The 12617-nt window shown below is 42.2% G+C and overlaps 2 protein-coding genes across 2 annotated transcripts; one reads left to right on the top strand and one right to left on the bottom strand.

Moving 5' to 3' along the window:
- Positions 1 to 4536: 4536 nt before the first annotated feature.
- LOC127780102 (uncharacterized) lies at positions 4537 to 5182 on the bottom strand. Its single transcript, XM_052307053.1, has one exon. The coding sequence runs from the start codon at positions 5089 to 5091 to the stop codon at positions 4663 to 4665; it is 429 nt and encodes a 142-aa protein (XP_052163013.1). The 5' UTR covers positions 5092 to 5182; the 3' UTR covers positions 4537 to 4662.
- Positions 5183 to 8560: 3378 nt separating this feature from the next.
- On the top strand, positions 8561 to 11639 carry LOC127780584 (uncharacterized). Its single transcript, XM_052307506.1, has 3 exons — positions 8561 to 8852; positions 10726 to 10844; positions 11219 to 11639. The coding sequence occupies exons 1-3, from the start codon at positions 8649 to 8651 to the stop codon at positions 11421 to 11423; spliced, it is 528 nt and encodes a 175-aa protein (XP_052163466.1). The 5' UTR covers positions 8561 to 8648; the 3' UTR covers positions 11424 to 11639.
- Positions 11640 to 12617: the final 978 nt, after the last annotated feature.

Genomic DNA, 12617 nt, shown 5'->3' with positions numbered 1-12617 from the left:
GAACCTCCTGGACCCAATTGGCGTCTTGCCGATTTGATGGTTTCGGTAGGTTCAGCCGGAAGGCCCTCATGACATGCCTCCAACAAGCTCCTCACGGGTAAGGGTGAGTAGGGAGCTTCGGCCGAGACAGTGCAAACATATGGTATGGCAATGAGGCGCACCCTTTCGGCCGATGTTCCTACTAAAACCTCTCTTAACCAACAAAGCCTTAAAACTTATTATTATATATTTTTCATTTTTTATGTTTCTTTCTACTCTACTTGATTTCGCACCCTTATTTGAATTAGTAACTCGTTCGGAGTTGAGTCGATTTGGATGCTTGGACAGACTCCTTCTCTTTGCCTCCCCCTTCTTTATTTAGATTAGTTTTGGGCCGTATTGCACTGTTTTTGTGGCCTTTTACTGTTTGGCCCATCTAGAAGAGGAAGTTACTACTGCCTCCCTTTAAGGGCACCACGTGTTTGGCCGCTATTGGCCGGTAGCCAAACCATTGCGTCTTCGGGGTTATATATCCACCCCCCCTCCCGGGTCGCTTTCATTCTTACCGCAGTCATTCTCATTTCAACTCCCCCGCTCTTAGCGACCTCTCTTCCTCGTTCGGCTGTCGCGCGTGTTCCTTCGCCCCCGCACCCTTTTGCCACTTGCAACCTTTCGCCCTGCTACCGATGGCAGCGCGTAAGCCTGCTAAGGCCGCCGCTACCGGGCCTGATCCAGGTCGCCTTGGCGAAGATCTCTCCTACTTCCTTGGCAAATCTCGCATCAAGGAGTCGGGTCCTGCCTCCTTGGTGGCCTCCGGAGTCGTCGCCGAAGGGTAGGGCTTCGTGTCGGGCGAAGCTCTAGTTCCAACTCCGGGCAATGGGCGAACGTTGGTCTTCTCCACGTTCTTCGACACTAGGCTTCGCTTCCCATGCGATGATTTCCTTCTCGATGTCCTCCAACTTTACAAGATCAAGCTTCCCTAGCTGAGCCCTTCCGCCCTGGCACGGATTGCAGTGTTCGACTAGGCATGTCATACCGCTGGCTTCACCCCAACCGCGGAGTCGTTCGACGCCATCTTCACTGCTACCATCCTTTCCAAAATAGTGCAGACGGCTGCTGGGCCGAAGAAGACGGTCTTCGGCAGTGTCAACTTCATTCTTCGACCGGAACGGATGCAAGTGGCATCCATGCTTCCATGCTTCCATGCCCAAGTGGCATCACCACTGGATGCAAAAGTGGTTCTACCACAACATTCCATATGTGGTCGGTTCCGAACGGGCGGAGGCCTTGCGCTGCCATCACCGTGCCATCTCCATCGAATTGAAACCGAACGTGGAGGTGGAAGGCATGCTGGAGTCGAGGCTCATACTTCTTCGCAAGACCGCCCTCCGGCTAAGCACCCACGATCTTGTTGAAGAATACTACATGTTTCGCATATGCCCTCTGTCCCGAGAGTGGGGTGTTTAGCTTAGTGTGAACGAGGAAGTCTATGGCCTCCCCTATCTCGTCTTGCCTGCAAGCGCTAATCGTAAGTTTCTCTTCTTCGTTCTGTGCATTTTTTATTATTACTTCGCCATCATTCGCGCCTTTTCATCTTCGCAACCCGATTGATGCTAGACATACCTTTTTCATCTTTGTTCGGCTTGGACAGTGTGGTAGCTGACAGAGGCGAATAACATTATTGGCGAGCTAACCGCACGAGAGTACAGTATGTTGCTCTCGTGACAAACTAGCGGCCGCGCGAACCGTGTTTTCGACAGCGAGCCTCCCGCTCGGGCGAACCCGATCAAGGTTGTCACGATCATCGATGGAGCCGAGTCGTCGAAGAAGTGTAAGAGAGGTGTTGCGAAAACCGTGTCAGGGGGCCGAAGCAAAACCCGCTGAGCAACCAGATCCACCGCCCCTTCACCCGCTGAATCGGGCGCGAACGACGAGGAAGAGGAGGACGAGAGGGGTGAGGAGGAGGAGGTGGAGGAAGCGGCCGAAGAGGATACGGAGGGTGAGAACTATTCGCCAGGATACACCCCAAGTCCGGATCATCCGGAAACTGGCGCGGCCTTCAGCTCGTCACCCCTTCGCCAGAAAGACCTAGAGGGGGCAAAGACCCTAGCTGCTATAGCTGGTGCCACGTCGAGGAAGGGTACTTCGGCTGCCGGCAAGAGCCCAGCGAAGGTCGTGACCTAAGGTTTCGTGAAAATATATATTCAATGTTACATCTAATGAAGCCAATTTGACATTGTATATGTTAAATTTTCTATAAATTTGATCAAATCTAAAGAATTTTGACAAAGAAAAGTCAAAACGTCTTATAATATGAAACAGAGATAGTATCAACTAAGCATTTATAAAGATAATTAAAAACAATTATTATTATTTTTTCACATCCATTCTACCTATGCAACCTCTATGGGTGGAAAAGAACCGGGTTCATGAGCAGCAAACGAGTCAAGCCCAAGCCTCGTCCATGAACAAAGCCAGAGTTGGCTTGGCTTGCGAGCATTGGCTGTCATGTAGTATTCATGTTTCTCGTTTGTAGAATAGTATTCACGTAATGCATAGTAGTCTCATCTTTTCATTTATGCTTATATTTATTAGCCAAAATTTAAATTTTCAACCTTAAATTTAAATTGATTTTAGGATTTTTTTTCCATCATAATTTATTTTTCAACTTTTATTGGCAGGAAGGGAAGAAGGCGATAGTGGTAGCAGCTGCCACTGCCTCCATGGTAGAGGCAGCGGTACCAAAACTTTTAGTACAAAATCTATTATATTATTAAAGGAATAAAAAAGTAACCTCCACGTTTGCTCTCATGGCTTAGAAATTCTCATATTAATCGGAGAAAAAGAAAAATCAGAGTCCATAAAGAAATACAATTTAGAAATAGCTGAAATTCAGAATTAAAAAATAAGGAATATTAGAAGAGGAGACCAGAGTCCATATAGAAACACAATTTAATAGTTGAAATTCGGAATTAAAAAATAAGGAATATTAGAAGAGGAGACTAGAGTCCATATAGAAATACAATTAGGAATAACTAAAATTCAGAATTAAAAATAAAGGAATATTAGATGTAGAGTATAGAGTCCATATAGAAATACAATTAGGAAATAGTTGAAATTTGGAATTAAAAAATAAAGATTATTAGAAGTAGAGTATAGAAATACAATTAGGAAATAATTGAAATTCGGAATTAAAAAATAAGGAATATTAGAAGAGGAGTATAGAGTCCATATAGAAATACAATTTAGAAATAGCTGAAATTCGGATTTAAAAAATAAGGAATATTAGAAGAGGAGACTAGAGTCCATATAGAAATATAATTAGGAAATAATAGAAATTCGGAATTAAAAATAAGGAAGATTAGAAGTGGAGTATAGAGTCCATATAGAAATACAATTAAGAAAAAATAGAAATTCGGGACTAAAAAAATAAGGAACATTAGAAGTAGAGTATAGAGTCCATATAGGAATTTTAAACTAACTAAAATTCGGAATAAACATAATAAAATTAAAAGTAGAGTTTAGAGTCCGTATAAAAATACAATTTACAAATAACTAAAATTCGAAATTAAGAAAAACATGGGAAGAAGAGTTTAAAGTCAATATAGGAATACAATTTGAAAGTAACTTAAATTCAAAATTAAAAATTAAAGAATATTGAAAGATGAGTTTAGAGTCCACATAGAAATACAATTAGAAAAAATAAAAATTCAGAAGTAAAAATATATAATATTAGAAGTAAAAATATATAATATTGGAAGAAGAGCCTAGAGTCTATATAGAAATACAATTTATAGAAAATTCGGAATTAAAAAAAAGAAATATTAAAAGACGAGTCTAGAGTCTATATAATTTACAAATAACTAAAATTTGATATTAAAAATAATTAATAACTAACACGTATATAAAATACAATATGAATATTACACATTAGTAGTTTCATAAAGTTTTTGATAAATTTAAAATTATGTTGTCATTTTAATATATTTAAATAATATAATGAGAAAACATATATGCTATTATATGAGAGAAAATATAATGATGATATTGCGCGGGCCACCATACTAGTTTAGAGTAAAATGCATAGGCGGTCCTTAAACTTGAAAAGTTATGTCATCTAGATCCCCTAACTCTCAAAATACAGATTTAGGTCCCAAAACTTGTCTAAGTGTATCATCTAGGTCTCAAATCAACGCAGCCTCTCTAGGATCCTACTCGGCGCTGATGTGGCATGCCACGTGGACGTGACATGTCCTTTTCTTTTGTTTTTTTTTCTTTTCCATTTCATTTTTGTTTTCTTCACATTCTTCTTTTTTTTTTGTTCCTTTCTTCTGCTCGGGTCACAGAGAAAGGAGAAGAAAGAAAAAAAGAGAAGGAGAAGAAAAAGAAAAGAAAAGAAGATACACTATCGTCTTCTTCCCTCCCTATGAATCATAGTTCTAGGATTTGGATATGCATTTTAAGAGTTTAGAGACCTAGATGACACACCCCTATAAGTTTAAAGACCGTCCATATACTTTGCTCTAAAAATTTAAGTATCTCGAGATACTTCCTCAATAACCATAAAATTTCTTTTCATATAAAAGCGAAAATAAAGCTTACATGTCTCGACTTTCATGAACAAATAATTGAGGCAACTTAACCAGAATTCAGTCATAGACCCCCAATATTACGCGTCAACTTCTACTCCCCAAGAGCAAATGCAGTGGCGTCGAAGGTATCAGACAGCCCGGTTCCCGTCTTGAAGGTGACCTTCTCCGGCGAGGCATCGGTGACGTAGACCTCGACGACGCTGAGCCAGAGCATCAGCTCCTTGGTCTTCACGCCGGCGATCTTCTTCAGCTTCCCCTTCTCGACGAACGCCGTGACCTCGCCGGCGTAGGAGACGGTCTGCTTGATCTTCTTGAAGGTGTGCTCGATCTTCTTCCTCTGCAGCAGCCACATGAATCCAGTGTCCCGGTTGTAGCCGAACTCCTCGATGTCCTCCAATGGCAGGAGGCCCTTGGGGAGGCCAAGTTCTTCCAGCAGCTCAATGGACTTCTTCCTGCAGATGGCATCTCCATTGACGATCTCTGCACCGGCGCGGTGGCTCTGGATGGCCTGAGACGCCATTGCGATCGATGAAATGTGTGGTGAAGCAGAGAGACACGAACTATATGTTGTGTGGAATGTTTGATGTGGGTTGATGATGAGATCGAGTTGGTTCTTGTTTGTGATGAGTGCAAGGCAGCAGGTGCAGGTTGCATATATAGCAGCGGTGTGTGATGGAGTTGATTTGAGTGGAGCGTGGATTGTTTGACCGAAAATACATATTACTCGTTTTGTTAGGCTTCCATTAATCGATTAATTAATATTGCGGAGAAATTCGCGTCAAAAAAAATATTGCGGAGAAATCAATGGGAGCCCAGAAGGGAATTTGTCAAGCTTTTGTGCTGTTGCAGGCAGCTATAGTCTTTTATGAGTACAATACATATATAGTGGAGTATACGCCAAAATTGACTTCACATGGGAGGGAGGAGAAGAATTGGTGTACAAAATTGACTTTAAGTTCTGGCTTCAGAGTCACTTTTCACATTTTCTGAAGCGAGTGTGCACGGTTACCTACTTGCCTATCGAGTGAGCTACCGGCGGCACGTAGGCAGGCAGTTCTGTTCATCACAACATATGTTACTAATCCTTGACAGATGATTGATTAGCATGCAGATTGTGGAGATCACTACTGGAAGATGTCTTCTTGGAAAGCCACTATTTGACCTTGCCAACAGTGGCCTTATTTAGATTCCAACTTTTTTCTTCAAACTTTCAACTTTTCCGTTACATCGAACTTTCCTAAATACACAAACTTCTAACTTTTCCGTCACATCATTTCAATTTCTTCAAACTTTTAATTTTGGCGTGGAACTAAACACAGCCAATACCAAGAAAAAAAATGTGTTGTCAGATACAGGAAAGTATGGACTGAAATCTTACAAGGTTGGACTAGAAAATGTCCCACTCTTGTTCAAGTACACTGATGATCAAATTCAAGGATGCTACGTTGAGCGACAACATCAAACTAACGAGCCTAATTAATAGCTGAAAAATGTTGACTGTTACATGGTCGTAGTCTCATTTGTTTCCTGACCCCTGGGCTCATCATGCAGACACTAGCTCGTCTCTCAAGCAGGATTGTTGATTTGAAGCAGTAGCGCCCGTGTAGCAAAACAAATGATACAACGCATTGACTACTCCCTTCGGTTTCATTTTAATCGACGTTTTGGACAATGACATAGTCTACAAGATATATCTTTGACCTTATTTTTCTACTATAATATATATAATAAATAAATGCATGTTTACTTTTATTATAGTGCTTTAAAATACAAATCTATATATGTTGTTCTAATTTCTTTAAACTAAATATTTTTAAAGTTATTGATGATCAACGTTATAAAAGTTTGACCTCAATCTTGTCCAACACGTCAATTAATATGGAACTGGAGGGAGTAGTTGATTAGATTCAGTTATTTCGTGTTCAAATACGAGAACTATTTATTTCAGTGTTTGGTTGGTTCATGGATAATATATAATGTGGTACTCCATGCGACCAGTCCAAGACTTCTATCTATTGCAGTTGCAGGTAATCTTGAGTCCTGAAAAGGATTAATAACACAGTAATATATCACTCTTTTTCAGCTGAATGGATGATCTTGTTGAAGCACAATATTCATGGTGGCATTTGCATTTGTTGCATATGGAGAAGTTTGATGCAGCACCACATTAAAGTGTTCCAAACTTCCAACTGCACTCAACAATGCAGGTGTATTTCCCCATTCGATTCAAAACTTTGTGCGTTTGCAACTGTTTGCCAGGTGTGGGCCTAGTTAGGGCCCAGGAGCAAAGGCCCACGAAGAATAATCGGTGTGGACCGCAAAAGGCCCGATCCAATGGCATACAAAACGCCATACGGGTACGAAACACAAATTTTAACAATTCGTACCTTTGCAAAAACAAAGGGCCCATTTAAATCGCAGAAATGAGAAAACATAGGAATATAAAAAACATAAAATTTTGATAGGAATGTAAGTGTAAAACAGAGGATTGTAAAACATAAGAAAAAGAGAAATGGTCATTTTATTGGACCATAGGAAAAATACAAGAATTAGAGGAGAGATAAAGACTCAAAGGAAAGTTTCCAAGAAGTTTTATCTCATGTTATAATTCCTCCAAAACTTGCATGGTATTAGGCAATCCATAGGATTTTCATAGAATTCCATAATATCCATTCCTTTGATTCAAAGGGCTATATAGAAAAAATTCCTATAGGAATGAAATCCTCTAAAATTCCTATGAATTTCCTTTGAATCAAAGGGGGCCTAATTATACAACGAGCAAATGAACCGTGGCCAAAACATATTTCAAAAATAACCCTTTTGTTTAGCGCTAAATCCCATGGCGCTAAACTTAAACACCTCGGCACCACGTCAACTGGCGCTGAATGTCGTGCCACTGTGGATAGAAGTCTGAGTCGGCGTGCCAACTCACATTCAGTGCCACGTTATTTGGCACTGAGATGTCTAACTTCAGCGTTATGGGATTTGGCGCTAAACAAAAGGGTCATTTTTGAAATAAGTTTTGGCCACGGTTTATTTGTATAATTAGTTTTACAGAGGATCAAATTGTCTAAATTTGTGGATACGAAACATCCGCAGCCAAAGCCGAGCAAAACCCTCCAAAAAGCCCTAGCCCTCGCCGCCGGCGAGCATGGCGCCGCCGCCGCTGCGCGTTCGCCGGGCGCTAATGGACGAGGCCATAGCCGGCGAGATTCTCCTCCGCCTCCCTCCCGACGAGCCGGAGTGCCTCGTCCGCGCGTCCCTCGTATGCAAGCCTTGGCGCCGCCTCGTCACCGACCGCGTCTTCCTCCTCCGCTACCGCCTCTTCCACCGCGCGGCGTTGTAACGGAGGGAGTAGCTTATATTCTTACCCAACAACCCAGAAGTCATATCCATCGAGATGCCAAGACTGCAGCTCGTTCTCCGTGTTCTGGAACACCACCTCGATGAACTCGTGCAGGTTGAGCCTCACCACCGGCGTCCCCGACCGCGGCGCCGCGCCGTCGGGCCTCGCCGGGACGCTGTCCCAGCCGATGACATTGGCGATGTTGTAGTTGTCCACGAGCTTGAGCGGCGTGTCGGGGACGACGAACGACACGCCGTTGACGGCGTACCGGCGCTGCCCGGCGAGCACCGGCGCGTCCTCGACGTCGCGATGGTGCCGTAGTGGAACGACCCCTGCGGGTTGGGCCTCGCCGCGCTCGCCGTCAGGTTCCACCGGAACGACCTCGCCTGGTTCATCGACCACTCCGCCTGGTATTATGCTTTATTATAATATCATGTATTATGGCGGTGCCTTTAGGTTAATACAAACCGCAACCGTTAATAAGGTGTCTGTTACTGTGAGCTACTCCAGCAGAGTTGATTTTATTTTCCTTTCGGTAATATATATATACTGCAGGAGTAGTTGAAAAGTCCGATTCTAATTTTGGCAAATTGGCATGGATTAGAGTTTCAAATACGGAAGGCCGCGTGGTTAGACTCCGCAACCCTATCTAGTCGTAAGTAAGATCGAGAGAAGAAAAAAAAAAGGGAAAGGGAGAAGAAGGAAGAGGGTTGAGGAGGAGGAGGGAGGTGATGGCGATGATGCGATCGGCTTTGGCGAGGGTATTCCGCCGCTCCGCCTCCGGATCCTGTTCTGCTCCAGCGGGGGTGTGCCGCCGCCGGCCGGAGATCATCGACCAGGCGCCGCCACTGCCCTCCCTCCGCCCCGCCGCGATGCCGCAGATGTCTGTAGCCGCCGCCGCAGCAGCAGCTGCGCCCACTCGCCGCCTCCTCCAGGTCTTCTTCGATTCGATCGATCCCATCTGCCCATCGCTTGCTCCCCTCGCACCTTTTCTTTTCTAAAAAAAAAATTATTATATCTATCTATCTATCTAAAACGTACTCCCCCGTCAAAAAAAAAAAAGACAAACCCTGGTTTCTGTGTCCAACATTTGACCGTCCGTCTTATTTAAAAAAATTATGAAAAAAATTAAAAAGATAAGTCACGCATAAAGTATTAATTATGTTTTATCATCTAACAACAATGAAAATACTAATTATAAAAAAATTTCATATAAGACAGACAGTCAAACGTTGACATGGAAATCCACAGTTTACCTTAAATGTTGACACGGGAATCCACAGTTTGCCATTTTTTTTAGACGGAGGGAGTAGGATAAATTTCTGATGCTTGGTTCGCTTGCTAGGTTAGTTTCTTGTACGGCCGCCCGGTCGAAAATGTTACTAATTTCGTGTAGGCGTTTCTTTTGATTCCAGAATAGGGTTTTATGATCAATATGAGGTTAATTTCGTGTAGGTGTTTCGTTTGAGCTTTTGATTTCAGAAGAATAGGATTTATGATCAATCCGACTACAAATTGATTACGAGCTTTGTCTACAGTGGAACTTTGCTAGTCTATGTCAGATCTCCTGCTGCTTTAACAAGATCTCTAGAAACAATGAAATGATGTTCTATTATTCACTCCATTCCAAGTGCTTCTGCGTATACACAACTAGATTGGAGGAACCTGGCAACGCAGCACATGTTTTCTTGGGGCTGTAGTGGTATTCTGTGGAGCTCTAGCTTCCATTGCGTGCCACCTAATAATTTAGGCAGGTGGCGTAACACCCTTCAACCCATTTTCCCCTTGATTTCCAAATGGATGTTACCTGGAAGCACTATATTTTGGGCTGCTAATGTAACTTCTATCGGTACATACTTAAAAATTTTCATCAGTCTAATTATGAAAGCTTTTGGATCATTGCTAGAGACCACAGTCCACAAATCGGTTCAATTCATTTTTCTCTTCCCTAGCTGTTTTTCTCAGTTTCTCTATTAGTATATTGGGAATCAGGACTAAACTAGTGTTTTTTTCAATATTTTCTATAACATAGGTTGAGGTAGAAAAGATAGATAGAAGCAACACTTTTGTTGTGGCATCATGATATATTTAAGAGTAAATTGCAACTTGGGCTCGGTATTATTACCAAAGTTTCACTTTGGACTAGGGTACAACTAATATTTTTACTTTGGGCTAAGGGACATGGCTTTTGTTTCAGTTTAGACCTCCTCAATCTGTCTTGTCCGCTCCTAGCTCCTCACCACCGCAGCTATATCCAGGCCATGTGTTCTCATCCTCTAGGCTAGAGTCTAGACGCAATGACAACTCAATGAGGAATGTGCCCATGGTGAGCAGGTGAGGTCCATCTGTGCACAACCGATCAAACTCCATCTGCTTCCTCCTAGAACTTTGCTCCTTGCTTCCTCTTCCTTCACCTGTGCTGTTGCTCTTCACACCTTGCGGCAGCAGCAACAGCTTCATGGTGTCGGCGATGGTAGGATGTGCAGGCAGTGCCCAGCCGGGTGGTGGGAAAGGTGGCACAATGTGCAACAGAAGGAAAGAAACTCTAGCCCAAAGTGAAAAAATTGGTTATGCCCTTGAACAAAGTGAAATTTGGTAACTAAATCTGTCCCGGTATACAATTTACTCTATATTTAATTCAGTAAGGCTGGCTGCTAAGATAGTCCTGTGATGCGTATGCTGGCTCCGCAATTTTTATTTCTTCTGATGATTGGGTTTAAGTAAATAATTTTGTGTAACAATCAAGCTCTGTTTGCTATGATTACGTGTTACCCTTAGCAGTATTGACCAGAGTGCACTTGCTGGCAGGGACCGCGACAATTCCTCGTCATCTCTGAAGCAACCGAGGGTGTGAAGTGGGCAGGGCAGAAGAGGTTCTTCTCCATGGAAAGGAATGCTAATGGTTTTAAGCTTATGGAATCAGCAAGGTGAGTTAAGGATATATATAGGATGTAATTAACAACACACTTCCTTGTAACCTATGCAATATTTATGCACATTGTGCTTCATATTGCTCAACGAACCGTGCTTCTGCTTTATGCACTTAGGTTGTTGCTAGCTAGTCTTAAAACCGATCTGATCTTCGTGCTTGCCCCGCTATGCTAATTACTACTACTAGTATTTTCTTTTTACAAGAACGGATATGAGGTCTCAATGTCTTCGATTTAGAATGCTTAGCTCTTTTATTCTACCATTGATACAATTAGCGTGATACTAATTAGGGTCCCTACTACTTAACATGCATGGTAATAAAGCTAACCATGCGATGCAATTGCTTTTTTCTTTTTCTAATCTTGTGTAGGCTGGCAGTCAAGAAGATCAAGGCATTGGGTAATGCAAGGATCGAGATTGATCCACGGAATGAGTTCTATGTTGTAGCAGTAGCAACTGCGATATCTCTTTGGCTGATGTCAAGACAATATCGAAGCCTTGGCGACCCCACATTTTCTGGTGGCAGCATGAAAAAGCTGATGAGTGATGTCGATGGCACTCTTGATGGAGGGTAATCTTTGCTGCAATATGCGTGGTAGAGTTGGTCGTATTTATTAGTTAAGTCAGTAAAGAACATGTAGTAGAGTGACTGGTATTGTAATTTTATTTATATGAATATTTACTGTGCCTTCTTCTCGTACTAGTTGACTAGCTAAACTGAATGAAGAACTTATCCAGTTGGCCCCTTGTCCATGTGAAAAATTCCATACAATGGCCTGTTAATGGTTGTTTTGCCGGATCAGCCAAAGAAATATAGGCTGACCAAATTTTATTAGGATTGAGAAATTTTACAGATTACAAGTTGAGAAAAACATGGACAAGATGTTGTTCGTGCTATGCAGCAATATGTATTATCTTCGAGAAGTGAGAATTAATGCCAACCTGACCTGTAATTTCCGGCCGCCTCCTCACGGGATCCTCGGCAGCCGCATCATCGGACTTAAAATTTAACTCGCAGATTTACTCAGAAGTTAAAATTTTAATGGAGTTAAATTTTAACTCGTAATGAGGGCCGAGATCTACCCTATATCACATTGTGACATGCCTACCCTATATCACGCAGTCTGAATCTTATGGGTTGTTCCTCGGCAGTGAGGGAAACGGCCGGAGCAGATGGATGGAGGCTTGTACGATGAGACCGAGGGCCGACGAGCACTCGGGCAAGCGGCGGGTATGTTCGTGCCTGTGCCAGCTGCGGCACAATAAATCAAAAAAAAATTACAGATTAGTGATTACACAACAGGAAAGAGAGAGAGAATGCAAGATAAATCAAAAAAAGTTACAGATTAGTGATTACACAACAGGAAAGAGAGAGAGAATGCAAGATAAATCAAAAAAAGTTACAGATTAGTGATTACACAACAGGAAGAGAGAGAGAATGCAAGATAAATCAAAAAAAATTACAGATTAGTGATTATGTATCAGCAATCAAACTGACAAGCCTTATCGATCCAGAAAGGACGAGTTACATCTAAAAACAAAACCAATTTTTGACAACTGCTCCGTTTGAACCCTCTTGCAGAACCTACTAGTCTATCAAACAAAATATCATTACAAGTCCTGGCTTAAATCAATGGATCGAGTTCTTGAAAATGAGATCAAACATGTAAAATAGATCAAATAGGATAAGAGCAGTTGCAGAAAACTCAAATGCACAAGAGAAGACCATGCCCAACCATGATCTACCTCCTTAATTACCTCACGGGCAC

Source organism: Oryza glaberrima, chromosome 7, assembly GCF_000147395.1.
Source record: "Oryza glaberrima chromosome 7, OglaRS2, whole genome shotgun sequence".
Taxonomy (NCBI): Eukaryota; Viridiplantae; Streptophyta; class Magnoliopsida; order Poales; family Poaceae; genus Oryza; species Oryza glaberrima.
This window is presented reverse-complemented; position numbering and strand designations above follow the sequence as displayed.

Excerpts from the sequence above, each read along its gene's own strand:
- LOC127780102 (XM_052307053.1), bottom strand. The coding sequence starts at position 5,091 with ATGGCGTCTCAGGCCATCCAGAGCCACCGCGCCGGTGCAGAGATCGTC.
- LOC127780584 (XM_052307506.1), top strand. The coding sequence starts at position 8,649 with ATGGCGATGATGCGATCGGCTTTGGCGAGGGTATTCCGCCGCTCCGCC. Across the intron at positions 8,853-10,725 it reads CCACTCGCCGCCTCCTCCAG|GGACCGCGACAATTCCTCGT; the intron begins GTCTTCTTCGAT and ends ACTTGCTGGCAG. Across the intron at positions 10,845-11,218 it reads AAGCTTATGGAATCAGCAAG|GCTGGCAGTCAAGAAGATCA; the intron begins GTGAGTTAAGGA and ends AATCTTGTGTAG.